At 37.3% G+C, this 13,758-nt stretch overlaps 1 protein-coding gene across 2 annotated transcripts in view; it reads left to right on the top strand.

Moving 5' to 3' along the window:
* The window catches only part of COL14A1 (collagen type XIV alpha 1 chain), a 250,358-nt gene that overhangs the window by 181,953 nt on the left and 54,647 nt on the right, over nucleotides 1–13,758 (top strand). For both annotated transcript variants that reach the window (XM_027854062.1, XM_027854061.1), the window contains exons 38-41: nucleotides 1,388–1,441; nucleotides 3,508–3,603; nucleotides 5,325–5,378; nucleotides 5,739–5,792. In XM_027854062.1, coding sequence (XP_027709863.1) covers nucleotides 1,388–1,441; nucleotides 3,508–3,603; nucleotides 5,325–5,378; nucleotides 5,739–5,792 — 258 coding nt within the window. The remainder of the gene's footprint in view (nucleotides 1–1,387; nucleotides 1,442–3,507; nucleotides 3,604–5,324; nucleotides 5,379–5,738; nucleotides 5,793–13,758) is intronic.

Raw genomic sequence — 13,758 nt, 5'->3', positions numbered from 1 at the left:
CTAAAGCTAGTTGAATAGGCATCCTCCTAGTCTTCATTGAAATGAAAGTAGAGCCAAGTGGAATGCTTTTATTACCAAATCCTAAGTGAGTTTAGGAAAAAGTATTAAAGTCAATAAGCAAATTTGACATTCACTTGGCTGATAAACAACAGGAAGGGAGATCTTGCATCTTTTTTCTTTAACATTATAAATCTAAAGCACCTTAGATAATATGTCTAGCAAATAGTACATTTAATTTTATTGATGATATGTCTTAAAAATCACCAAGAAATCCACCTTTATTAATTTTATCCCTTCATTGGCCATTGTTTGTCTTTAAAAACAATTAGTTATGTTTTGTATGTTTCTGAAGGAAGAGGTTAAAAAAAAAACCTAAAAGAATTTTATGCTTATGAACAAACAGCACAGAAATACTCAAGTTTTAAATATTTTCCAAGATATTCAAAATGGATAAAATTATGAAATGGAAAAAAATTTTCTGGAGGCTTAATTCTGGATAGATTTAACTGGCACAGTGGATAGAGCACTGGCCCTGGAGTCAAGAAGACCAGAGTTCAAACCTTGCCTTAGATACTTACTGTGTGACCCATGGCAACTCATTAAACCCCTATCTGCCTCACTTTCTTCATTTGTAAAATGGGGCTAATAATAACACTTACCTTTCAGAGCTGTTGTGAGGATCAAATGGGATGATAATTTATAAAGTACTTTACAAACCTTAAAAGACTATGTAAATGCTGTCTATTATAATTATTGTTAATAATAATGATTTTATTGATGACAATAATCATGAATAATGACATTCCATGGTCAGGTCTAAATTTTGTCCTTTTTTCTTCTTCTGAAGTTTTACCCTACCCCCCCAAAGATATCACATTAACAACAACAACAAAAATTCTAAAAAGGGACATGAGGGATCATCTAATCCAATCTCATTTTAGAAATCAAAAAACTAAAATTTCAGGCTTTTTTGGTATGTGTGTGCACGTGCACATGCGTGCTTTTTAAAGTTCAAATGGATAATTTCAAATCATAATTCTGCTGTGTTTTATATGGTATTTTGGATCAGAAATTAAAGGAAAAATATGCATCTATCTACTTGCAATGGGAATGTTATATAATTGTTAAACATATCCAAATCATTTGCCAAGGCCTGAAAAAGTTTTGGCAGGGAAAGCGTTCTCAAAATTTGAAGTCATCTAAAAGGTGGAAGAGAACTGATCAGTGCAGATATTCATCTTTGGATGATGATGAAGCTATAACATGATCGCTGTATATTGGCGTTTATGCCAAATGGGAATGAGATATTCCATATCATTAAGGAGTAAGATTGAAACATACTTTTTGAGGTTGGCCTTTGAGCTGATATTTTACATATGTTTTCCAGGGTGGTCCAGGACTCCGAGGACCAAAGGGCCAGAGAGGTGACCAAGGTCCGAAGGTAACTTGAGTTTATTTGCTTTTACTATGGGAGAGATTTTTTTTTTGTGTGTGTGTTTTTTGTTTCTTGGGGTTTTTTTGCTATTTATTCTACCCAACCCAAAGCTCCCTTGGTATGACAAAAATTGAGCCTGAAATCAGTCTCTTATTCATGGAGCCTCATTCTTCCTTACTCCAAAGAGCCACCCATAACTTGGATTGAATGAAAGCTTTCCAGGTCAGGAATGAGGCTTCCCAAGGCCACACTATTCTTATTTGATGAATGTTTTCTCTCATATTCCTAACAAGCAGACTTTGCCACAATTGTCATAAGAACAGAACTTTAGTCCATCATATGTAATTCCTCTCCCGCATCACTTTCTGCATCCCAGGTCTCTTATTTGAGTCCTGCTTTCTCTTTATGCGGGTGACTGGCTACACTGCCTTACTGTGTCGAGCATTTCCTTTTGAGCTATCCTTCTAGTTATTGTAAAGATTTTGTACTGAAATGTCCTTAGTCACATCCATTTCCCTTCCTAACGGCACATCTGAGTATAAAGGTCATCATGTTAGAGAGCCTTTAACCTTGGAATGGAACAAAGATAATTGAGGGACAAACCCACAACATTGACCTTGTTATCGCTATGTCCTAAGGAAATGAACTTGAAAGCTATTGACAAATCTTCTAGCTCTTTATCAGGCCAGTAGCAGACAACTTAGGACTGCCTTTTATTTTTCTTAGCAGTTGACCATGAATGTATCCTAAATCAGAAATTAGATATGTAGATGGATAGGTAATTGAATGATCGATGATAAATTGATAGATGATTGACCAATAGATGATATAGATACAGATACAGATGTATAGATATAAATAGCATTTATTAAGCTCTTACTATGTGCCAGACACTATGCTAAACACTGAGTACACAAATAGAAAAAACAAGAAAATGCCTACCTTCAAGGATTTTATATTCAAATGAGTTTCTAGAAAGCAGAGGGTGAAGCATGGTACTTGCATTGGGACTGGGAGAGAGGCCTCAGGAAGATAAAGCAAAAAGCTTACATATCAGTCAGTTATTCTAGTGAATTCAGCTCTTCTTTCTAATTATGCTGAATTGTCTCATGTTCTTCATATTGGGCTTCATATTGGGCTTCATACATGGGCTTAATGTTGAAATCTCAGCTTTAACGTCAGTTAGTTGAAATGTGGTTATTTATTTTTTTTACCATGTCATGGCTTATAAATGTAGGACGTGAAGTACTGAAAGGCAGAAACTGTGTTGTTTTGTTTCCCAGACAAGACACTTAAATATTGAAGAGAATTTAAAACCTAGCTCAAATTCCTCCTCACAAGTCCAACTTCCTCATTTTACAAGAGAGAAAACTGAGGCCCAAAGACTTGAAATGATTTGCCCAAAGTCACAAAGAGATAGATATCAGAACTAAGATTGAATCTTCTATCTTTGGACTCCAAATTCATTCATTATTCCTTTGCCTCTTTTCTATAATCTCCCCCTATATTAATGAATATTCCCCTTAGCCTTCAGGTAGTACTTTATTTTTGTGCCTCTCTAATACTATAATCACTAGAGAGCAAAGAATCCTTGTGGAGTTCAATGAAACAAAAAATACTAGGTTTGGATTCAGAAGATCTGGGTTCAAATCCTACTTATTCCCTATGTGACCTTGGGCAAATCATCTGACATCTCTGGGCCTCTTGTCTCATTTGTATAATGAAGAGGGCAGATTAAGTGACCTCTAAGGTCCCTTCCATCTCTAAATCTATGACATTCTACCTATTTATGCTTATGTCTTATTGCTCTCCAACACTATAAACTCTATATGGGCAGCAGCTTATTTAATTAATTAGATTTATTTATTTGTCTCTCCTAGTACCCTGCACATAGTAGACAAAATGTAATAAATTGAATGGAGGAATTACATACATAGAGCTAAGAATTATTGGCCTATCCATTTTTCATTGATTTTGATTAAAATTCTGAATTATTAAGTGCTGTAAAAAAAAAATCTCACATCAAAGGGTTTACTTTACTGTCTAAATGACTTCTCTCTGCTCCCTTCCAGGGACCAGATGGTCCTCGTGGTGAAACAGGTTCTCCAGGACCTCAAGGCCCCCCTGGCCCACAAGGACCAAGTGGACTTTCCATTCAAGGCATGCCGGTGAGTTGCATATAAGTAAGTTTTGCTGAGATGTCAGATTACTTTAACTTTTCTAGTAAATAATTAGTGGTGAAATCCATCTTACTAAGAAAACTTCAGTCCTTCCTCAACCTGCATTGAAGTACATTTGACAGTAATTTATAAAAGGTGGCCATTTCCCTAGCATAATAGGACAATATACAACAATATATGCACACAGACAAAATTTGCTCAGAAAGTTTTGTGAGTATAAGGATAACCAAGTGAGATCTACCTAATACATCCTGCCTGTTAAACCAATTACATAATGGCTACAAAGGATAAAAAAAAAACATAAAATGCTATATATGTAAGTTCTTATTAATTAGCAATTTTGATGGTGAAAGACAAAGTACATGTCCTCCATGGACTTAGGGTTCTTGTCAATTTCCACTGGCATCCAAGTGAATTTCACTTGAAAGCTGATACCTAATCCAGTGGTTATTGTTCCCAATAAATTTAAAACAAACAGCTCCACACTAGGAGAATCTGTGTTTCCTCAGAAAGGATTCATGTCACATTGAAACACATTATATTCTACTTACTGATCTCTGTGTTTCTTGCTTTAGCAGAGGTTTTTAACCATTGTTTTGTGTCATGGACCCCTTTGGCCATCTGGTAATGCTGATGGACGTTTTCTCAGAATAATGTTTTGAATGCCTAAAGTAAAATGATAGAATTAAAAACGAAGCCAACTTATATTGAAATATACTTATTAAAATTCTATTTATTCATGTTCTGTTTCATTCAAATTCTGTTTATTCATGTATCCCAGGTTGAGAACCCCTGCCTTATAGAAATCAAAATTATAATTCCTTATATGAATCAAGACTAGTTTTACCAAAAATTGTTGCTATTTGTTGATTTTGAAACAATAGTTTTCTAAAGATATGTTTTGTAGCCACATCTAAGTGATTTTGTATACTCATGGCACTGTTGCTCTGGCTGTAACTTTTCCTTCTTGGAGTATTCCTCCCATGGACCATACTTTGGAAACTATTCTTCTTTACACATATAATACATGCCAGTTTATGTGCACATTTATGTTTTCTTCACAATAATCCTGTAAGTTAGATAGTATTATCCCTATGTTGTAGACAAGGAAACTGAGTCACAGAGAGGTTAAATGCATTGCTCCTGGTCACACATCCAATAAGTGTCCGAGGCCACATTTAAACCTAAGTCTTCCAACTCCAGGCCCAGTCGTATAAACAGCACTATGCTGTGCTGCCTCTCATATACTTCTAGCAGAAAAAGCAAAAATTTTATATGTCTTGATGAAATGATTAGCTCCAGAAGATAGTCAGTACTTCAGTTATTTTGATCCCCTTCCGGAAATCTAAGGACTTAGAAGAACAAAGACCTGGTTATTACCTCTATAATTCTATGCTTAGACTGTCCCCTTTTCTGGGTTATATTAATGTCTATGATTTTTTTCCAAATACTTGGTATCCTTTCTTCTGAAAGATGATCTGTTGCTCCATGCCCTCAAACTGTTCCTACATATCAACCTTTAAGTCTGTGTTTATGTTGGTATGAGGTCATTTATTTTAATATTTAATATAGTATGAGTATATTTAATATGGTATGTGCATATTGGTATGAATATGACCTAATGTTGACTAAGGAAGAATGGTTGGTGGGAAAAAACAGTATGTGAATTGACGTGTGTGTTTAACTTCATGTGGTTTTCGAATCTTCAGGGAACACCAGGTGAAAAAGGAGAGAAGGGAGATCTCGGTTTTCCAGGCCCACAGGTATTCTTTTTAATTTCTTGCTGTCATCATGAGAGACTTATGGAGGGCAATGGACTTTTGAAGTGGGTTATGAGCTTGGAAAGCACAGTTTCTATTTTCAGCACAGTACTGCCTTAGGCCAAATTCATTTACCTTAAATTCTTTCCCCCCATGAGTCACATTGAAGTTCCTCACCATAAGCTAAGTGGGGATTGGGGAAGATAGGGAGACATTTCTCTTCTATGAATCACAGTTATGTACCAAGTTCTAAAGACCTCTACCTTCACATCTCCTCTGCGGTTTTGAAGTATTTCAGTGAAGCAAGTTAGGAGTATGGTGGGTGCACTGTTCATCTGACCTTTTTTTTGGTCCATTATCTAGGGTATTCCAGGGAGTACTGGATCACCGGGACGTGATGGTTCACAAGGCCAGAGGGTAAGAAAATATTCAATAGTTTGTAGCGATGTTGTTGTTTTTCTTTAGTACTATTGTTTTATTTTCCATGGAGAAGTCTACTTGAGGCAGGCAAATCTCTTTTCCACACATATCTTTCTTTTGCTCAGTCTCCTTCTGCCTCTCTTCTCTACCCATCCATGCCCATAAAACAGTAAAACACCATATAAATATGTTTAAGTGTTTCAAAACTTAACCTCTTCAAATTCTTTTTCACCATTCCCAATTTTCTTAAAATGACTCTACAGAATGCAACTTAATTCATCATTCTGAGCATTGATTATGGTACTGTGCTACATTATAATGATGCCATCAGGGACCATCTAGATTTACGGATAAACAGGGTTACACCAAATGGCTCCAGATTTCAATGTCTCTCTTCTTCCTGCTTCCTGCATCTTACTGTCTAATTCTTTGCATTATTTTATTCATAGCTGTTTGGATAAAGGCAATGTGGATGAAAGTCTTCACCTCTATCACGGTTATCATGTGATGTGCACGGGCTTTGTGACAGCAATTTGCCAGTCAAGGGTTTCTTTTTTTCTATTTCTTTTTGAGGGAGATGGGTACTTCCATGTTCACAGCTGCATGACAAGAAATCTTATCTCTTGACTAGGGGTTTAGAATGAGACATACATCTTCAGACATGGTCAAAGCATTGACTTGTGTTGCTTGGCTATGGTTTTTTATTGCAAGGGAGGACTTCAACAGAGGAGGGGCTGAGTCATTAAAAAGTGCCAAAGATTAGAAACATCGCTAAAAAATTTTAAAAAATGCAGAAGACAAAAAGATCAAACCCACAAGACAATTGTGGCACTTCTTTATTAAAAATATGCTTTAAATATGTGTTTAATCTATAGTTTAATTAATATTAACTATAGACTGGTGCTAACTTGTGGGACTTGTTGAGAAACCATTTTATGGCAGATTTTGAAGATCTTTCTCTTTGAAAATAACTTAATGAAATTAGATAAATAAAATAATAAATAAACAATAATAATATTATAATATAATATATTACACATATAATAAATAAATTAAATAAATATGTTAAATGTATACTTTTTAAAACTATAGAAAAAAGTCTCATCTTTGGTTAAACAAATGTGTTGCTATATATAAATCCTTTCCACAGCCTAAATAACATGTCTGGACAAGACAGCAGGAAATCTGTCCATCAATACATTCTTTAAATTTGTTATTAGATAGAGTAGAAACATAGGCAGAGAGAAGGTTGAGCAAGGGAGTTGGTATTCTTTGTTGCTGGCCCACCATAAATTGTCACTGGCCCCACATGGTCAGTGGTCTGAATATTTTGTTAGATTCTTCTATAAGTGTCAATCAGTTCCAGTCCATTTAAAAGAAATGTATTTGATATTTCCTGGTATATTTGATACAGCTTTGGACATTTAGGTAAGCATTAACTAAAGACTCCAGTTCTTCTCTCAAACAAATATGACCTTTAAATCAGGATTAATGCTGTTGTCAAGGAACAGGAATTTATTGGGATGGAAAGTAGACTTTATTGTGTCTCTATGAAATTAGTTAGGTTTTAAAAAATCATTTAACATGTCTTAAATCTCAGTGTGGTCCCTGTTCCCCAAACTGAATTAATCCACTCTGTACATAACCCCAAGTGAATATTTCCAAAGGAAGAATGATGTAAAGGTGAGATTTATGGAATTTTCTTGTACATGTGGTATGAGTATATAAATGAATTTATATATTTTGGCAAAGGCCATAGGCCAGGCCCCTGAGTAGTTACATGCCTAGATTCTTCCATGAGCCCTGAGGTGCTGAAAACTTTAATCCAAAAGTTTCATTCACTTAATTTATTTGTCAACTACAGAGACTAGTGCTGATGAAGAATCCTCCAATCTGACTTGTGGGATTTGCTGTTGTATTATTTTATGCCAGAATTTGACATTCTTTTTCTTGGAAAACTGTTACATCAACAGGGAATTTTTGTGAATGTTGGGAACCCAGGAGAGTGGCAAAATATGTTTTTATTTATAAGAATGAAAGGTTTGGAACTGTAATAAATAGAAGGATAAGAAGTAATATCACTGAGATTCCTCTCCTCTCCCCACCTCCATATCAGTCAATTTAGCAATAAAACTTTCAAGGTGATCCCAATTCCCATTTTGAAAAATTTCAGGCAGATTTGTTGCTTTGGTAGAGAGTACAGGGGATACAGACTCCTTCAAGAATCTGTTGGGAGAAATTGGGTGGGGTTGGTCACATCTCTGCTATATGACCTTGGGTAAGTTGTTTAATGCTTTTGAACCCAAGATTCCTCATCTATAAATGAGGGAGCTGTGCTAATTGAACTCCTTAAAATCCCTTCCGGTGATACAATTTATGATTTTTTATCTAAGTAATGAATTCTTTGGATAAGTTCCTTGAAAGAAGGGGCCTTCAGTCAATATTGGTAAAAGTAAGAGAGCATAAGAAAGTGAGAGAAGCAATTATACTTTCTAAATATTTTGTGTAGAGCCATTTGTGGGCATTTGAAAAAACAGCTGCTTCAAGTATATACAGTTGAGGGTACAGATGCCAGTGTAAGATGAAAGGAAATCAGGAAGCCAGGCTAATGAAAATGAGGTAACAAAAAGACTGAGAAAAATTTTAATGTACTTTGCCTCTCCTTTTTTAAAAAAAATTATGGGACTCTTCATGTATTTTCTGTAAAGTGATAGTGCATGTGTTCTTTTTAACATGTGGAATAGATCTGTAAATAGGACTTATTTCACTTATAGCCCCTGCACCCCCCAAAAAACAGTTGAAGGTACAAGAGGGGATGGGGTGGCCCAGAGGATGACTTGCTTGTTGGTCAAGTAACCCCAAAAGAAATGTCTTCTAACCCTCATCTCATGAAGGTGGGATATGCAGTAGATAGGTGAGAGGAGGAACACCAAGTGCTTAGGGGTATTTGCTGGAGGCCACAGGCAGCTCAGGTCAGAAGAGGATCATAAGTCAAGGTGCAGGAACAGATGTAGCCATGGGGAGGAAGGTTGACTTTCAAGGGAGCAAGTGCTCACTGGGGAGGAAATTCCTCTACACGCCCGTGTAAGTGCCCATTTGCTTTGTGCTAATTATGGCCCTGATACAGAGTAATAAAGAAAGGCATTTGGCTGCCCAGGAATAGATAAAGGTAGCATCAAGTCAATCTTATTTGGAGTATAAGTAGGTGACCACCAACATGGTGTAATGTCCTCCATTGGTTTTCATTACTTATTCCTTTTTAGTAGCTGATGATAACTGCTAAAATGTAAATGTTATTTAGGGGTTGGGAGGGGAAAGGTTAGGCTGGTACTGGCTCTTAACATCTGAACATATTTTAGTTTATCATGTTTTTTTATCCATTTAGCAAATCTAGGAGGAAAGGAATAGAGGGCAGATGAGTTTTGATGAGACAAGTAGGAGGCACAATAGCTAGTCAACCGCAAGAATTTATTAAGTGCCTCCTATGTTCCATGTACTATACTAAAGGCTGGAGGTAACAAAGAAAGAAGCTCACAGTTTAATGGGGGAGACAATATAACTATATGCAAACAAGATGTAAACAAGATGAATTAGAGACAATCTCAGAGGGAAGGCCCTAGCATTAAAGGAGGATCAGGAAAGACTTTTTGCAGAAGTGGCACTTTAGCTGATGCTTGAAGGATCCCAGGGCAGCCAGGAGGCAGAGATGAGGGAGGGAAGGGCATGGAGGGACAGACAATGAAACTGGATGGATATAGACAGAGGGCACAGAGTGAGTTGAATATGAAGGGACGATATCTAAAAAATAAAATTAAAGGGTGAGAGAGGAATGTGTTAGGAGAAGGAGAAAGGGAGAGGTAGAATGGGGTAAATTATCTCACATAAAAAGAAGCAAGGAAAAAGCTTTTACAGTGGAGGGGAAGAAGGGGAGGTGAGAGGGAATGAATGAACTTTACTCTCATCGGATTTGGCTTAAGGAGGGAATAACATACACACTCAATTGGGTATGGAAATCTATTTTACCCTACAGGAAAGTAGGAGGGAAAGGGATAAGAAAGGGAGGGGTGATAGAAGGGAAGGCAGATTGGGGGAGGGGGTAATCAGAAGCAAACACTTATGAAGAGGGTCAGGGTGAAAGGAGAGAATTGAATAAATGGGGGGTGGGATAGGATGGAAGAAAATATAGTTAGTCTTTCACAACATGACTACTATGGAAGTGTTTTGCACGACTACACATGTAAAACCTATATGGAAATTGCTTGCCTTTTCAATGAGGGTGGGTGGGGAAGGAGGAGGGGAGAGAATTTGGAACTCAGAGTTTTAAAAATGAATGTTAAAAATTGTTTCTACATTCAACTGAGAAATATGATACACAGGCAATGGGGTATAGAAATCTATCTTACCCTACAGGAAAATAGAAGGGGAAGGGGATAGGAGAAGGTGGGGGGGTGATAGAAGGGAAGGCAGATTGGGGGACGGGGTAATCAGAATGCACAGCATCATGGGGTGGGGGGAGGGGAGAGATAGGGAGAAAATTTGGAACTTAAAATCTTGTGGAAGTGAATGTCGAAAACTAAAACTAAATTGGGAAAAAAACTGCATGGGAGATAGCACATGAAATTCCATAGGCAGGGAACAGCAAGGAGTCCAATGTCATTTGGTTGCAAAGTATATGGCAGGGAGTCAGGTGGAAGAAGATTGGAAAGGTAGGAAGGGACAGGTAATGAAGGACTTTAAAAATAAAACAGAGGATTTTATATTTAATCCTGGAAATAACGGGGAGCCACTTGAATTTATTGAATAGGGAAGTAATATGGTCAGACTTGTGCTTGAAAAAGATGCTTTTAACTGCTGAAAGGAGGTCAGACTGGAAGGGAGAGAGAGGCCAGGAGGAGAGACCAACCATCAAACTATTGCAATAGCCTCGAAGCAACATGATGAGGGCCTGCACCAGGGTGGTGACAGCGTCAGAGGAGAGAAGGGGGCATATGTGAGATGTTACAAAGGTGGAATCTACTGGGTTTATTAATTTATTGGATAAGGGGGGTAAGACTGTGAGGAGTCAAAGACGATCCCTACGTTATGAGCCTGGGAGGATGGTGGTATTCTTAACAGTAATGGTGGTGATGCAGAAGAAAATAAGCATTCATTAAACACCTATTATAAGCCAGGTACTGTAGTACTAAGGGCTTTACAAATATTATCTCATTTGATCCTCACAACAACCCTGAGATTTTTACTTTATTTACCTAAGGTAAGAGTGCTTTTACCTTATTCATTTTATAGTTGAGGAAACTGAGGGCAGACAGAGGTTAAGTGACTTGCTCAGGGTCACACAGCTAGTAAATGGCTAATGCAAGATTTGAACTCAAGTTTTCCTGATTCAAGGCCCAGCACTGCACCACCAGTTGCTTAGGGAAATTAGAAAGAGGGGAGACTATGGAGGAGAGAGATAATGAATTCAGTTTTGTACTTGAGTTTAAGATGTCTTAAAGCCAGCTAGATGGTTCAGTGGTTAGAATACCAGGCCTGAAATCAGGAGGAACTAAGTTCAAATCCTGTCTCAGATACTTATTAGTTGTATGATTCTGGGTAAATCATTTAGCTCTGTTTGACTCAGTTTCCTCTTCTGTAGAATGAGCTGGAGAAGGAAATGGCAAACCACTTCAATATCTTTGTCAGGAAAACCCCAAATGGAGTCATGAAGAGTCAGGGTCATAAGTAATTGATTAAACAACAACAATTTAAGATGTCTATAAGACATCCTGTTTGAAATATCAAGTAGGCAATTGGAGGTTAATAGAAATGTTAGGGTTGAACAAATAGATCTGAGAATCATCAAAGTAAACATTTGAACTTAAAGTCAAGATAGACCTGAGTTCAGATCTAGCCTCAGACACTTACTATCTGTGTGACCCTGGGCAAGAAATTTAATTTCTTTCTGTCTCACTTTCCTCATGTGTAAATTGGGAATACCTTGTAGAGTTGTTATGGGGGTCAAATGAGAAAACACATATAAAGTACTTTGCAGACTCTAAAACTCTCTATAAATGGGAGCTATGATTAATGATAAGAGAGGGAGTAAGTGTCTTAGGCAGCCAGGAGTCATTATGGGGACGCTGAGTATCATGCAGAGAGAAAGAGGGCTTTTCTTTTTTTTCTTAATACATTTTTATTGATATCTTTTATTTTGACATTGACTAAATTTCCCCAAGTCATTCTTCCTCCCCACTCTGAGAGTTGTCCCTTATAACAAGAATTAAAAAAATAAAAAAGAGGAAGAAAAGAAAAAAATTAAGCAAAACCTAACATCAAAAATATCTGACATCACATGCAATGTTCCACACTGCAAAGCAGGCAGGAGGGGAAGAGATGTCTTCTCATAGCTCTCCGTTGGAGCCAAGCTTGTTCTTTGTAATTGTTTTGTGACTATTCTTTCCATTTATATGGTTGCAGTCATTGTATGTGTGAGTGGGTGTGGGCCTGCTTACTTTACTTTTGCATTAGTTCATGTTACATCTTACCTTGATTCTCTGCATTCATCACATTTGGAATTTCTTACAGCATAGCAATATTCCATTTTAGCCATTCCCTAAGAGAAGGACAACTACTTTGTTGCTACTTTTTTACTACTAGAAAAAAAGTGCTACAGTAAATGTTTGGGAGGTCTGGAGTCAGTCTCTCTCTGTGTCTCTCTATTTCTCTCTGTCTCTGTCTCTTTGTCTTTGTCTCTCTCTCTCTCTCTTGTCAATGACTTGAAGGAGCTCATTTCAAGAGAAATGAAGTATCCAAACCATACATACCCATAGTCAGAAAAAATAGAGAAAGAGAGTAGGCTTTTTTTAAATGCATTGCAATGGGAACTATTTCTATATTGATTCATAAGTCATTTTTCTGCTTTTCAGTCACCTCAGCCCTAAAGTAGCTGATATTTATAAAATGCTTCAGGAGTTTGCAAAGCTCTTTGCATGGACTCTCTCATTTAAGACTCAGAATAACACTGTAAGGTGTAGATATTATTTTCCCTGCTTTACAAATGAGGCAACTAAGGTTGAAAGGCTAAATGATTGGTACGTAGTCACATAACAAGAATCATAAGTGTGAATTGAAGCCAGATCTCAAATCTAGCTCTCTAGGATAGTTTTGTGGCCAAGAAGCAGTACAGTGGGAAGGGCAATGTATTTCAATTTTGAGAAGCTATGTTCACTTCTCCCTCTCCTTCTTACCTGTGTTACCTTGAGTAGATTGCTTAATTTCTCTGTACCCCTATCTCCTTATCTATAAAATAAAAGTGAGGGCAGAGCCAGAAGATCCCTCATGACTCTAAATCCTTGCTCCTTCCTCCCCTGTCTCTAACGTCTTTCATAGACACCCTCCAGCTAGCACCATCACCGTAACTAGAATACAAATCAAAAGCAATAAGCTTTTTTTTGAGTCAGTTTCAATGTTGCCTCCTAATTAATCCAAGAAAAAGGAGAGATTATTTTTAAAAAATTCTCCTTAAACAGAGAATATGTTTTCTTCACGTCCCTAGTTTATTCTGGCTTTTAGCAAGGGGAATCTGTGACTTTTTGGGCAGCTCACAGTCTCCCCAAGGCTTGGAGCCATAAACAGGACATAGCTCAAGCCAGCCCAATTTTTGGTAAAATCAAATCCAGCAGAAGCTGGACTAGTTCAATGAACACATTTCATTCTCTTTCTGGGAAGCCAGCAGACCACAGTGTAAGGTCTACATTTGAAAGAAGAAGCAGCAATGCAAGTCCACATTTAATATGGGTTTGGAGCTCCAGTTCATCTTTTGGGCCATTACAACTAACTGACCATGACTTCTGTCTACCCCACCCTTTTCCACTATAAATCTCTCTACCTTCTCCCTCCCTTCCTCAACCTCTTTTCCCTCCTGTTCATGGCTCTGGGCTGTCAGAAGTTGATTCTGAAATTGCCCAGTTCTTGATGGACTCCC

This window comes from Vombatus ursinus, unplaced genomic scaffold (assembly GCF_900497805.2).
Source record: "Vombatus ursinus unplaced genomic scaffold, bare-nosed wombat genome assembly UNPS02010284.1, whole genome shotgun sequence".
Lineage (NCBI taxonomy): Eukaryota > Metazoa > Chordata > Mammalia > Diprotodontia > Vombatidae > Vombatus > Vombatus ursinus.
This window is presented reverse-complemented; position numbering and strand designations above follow the sequence as displayed.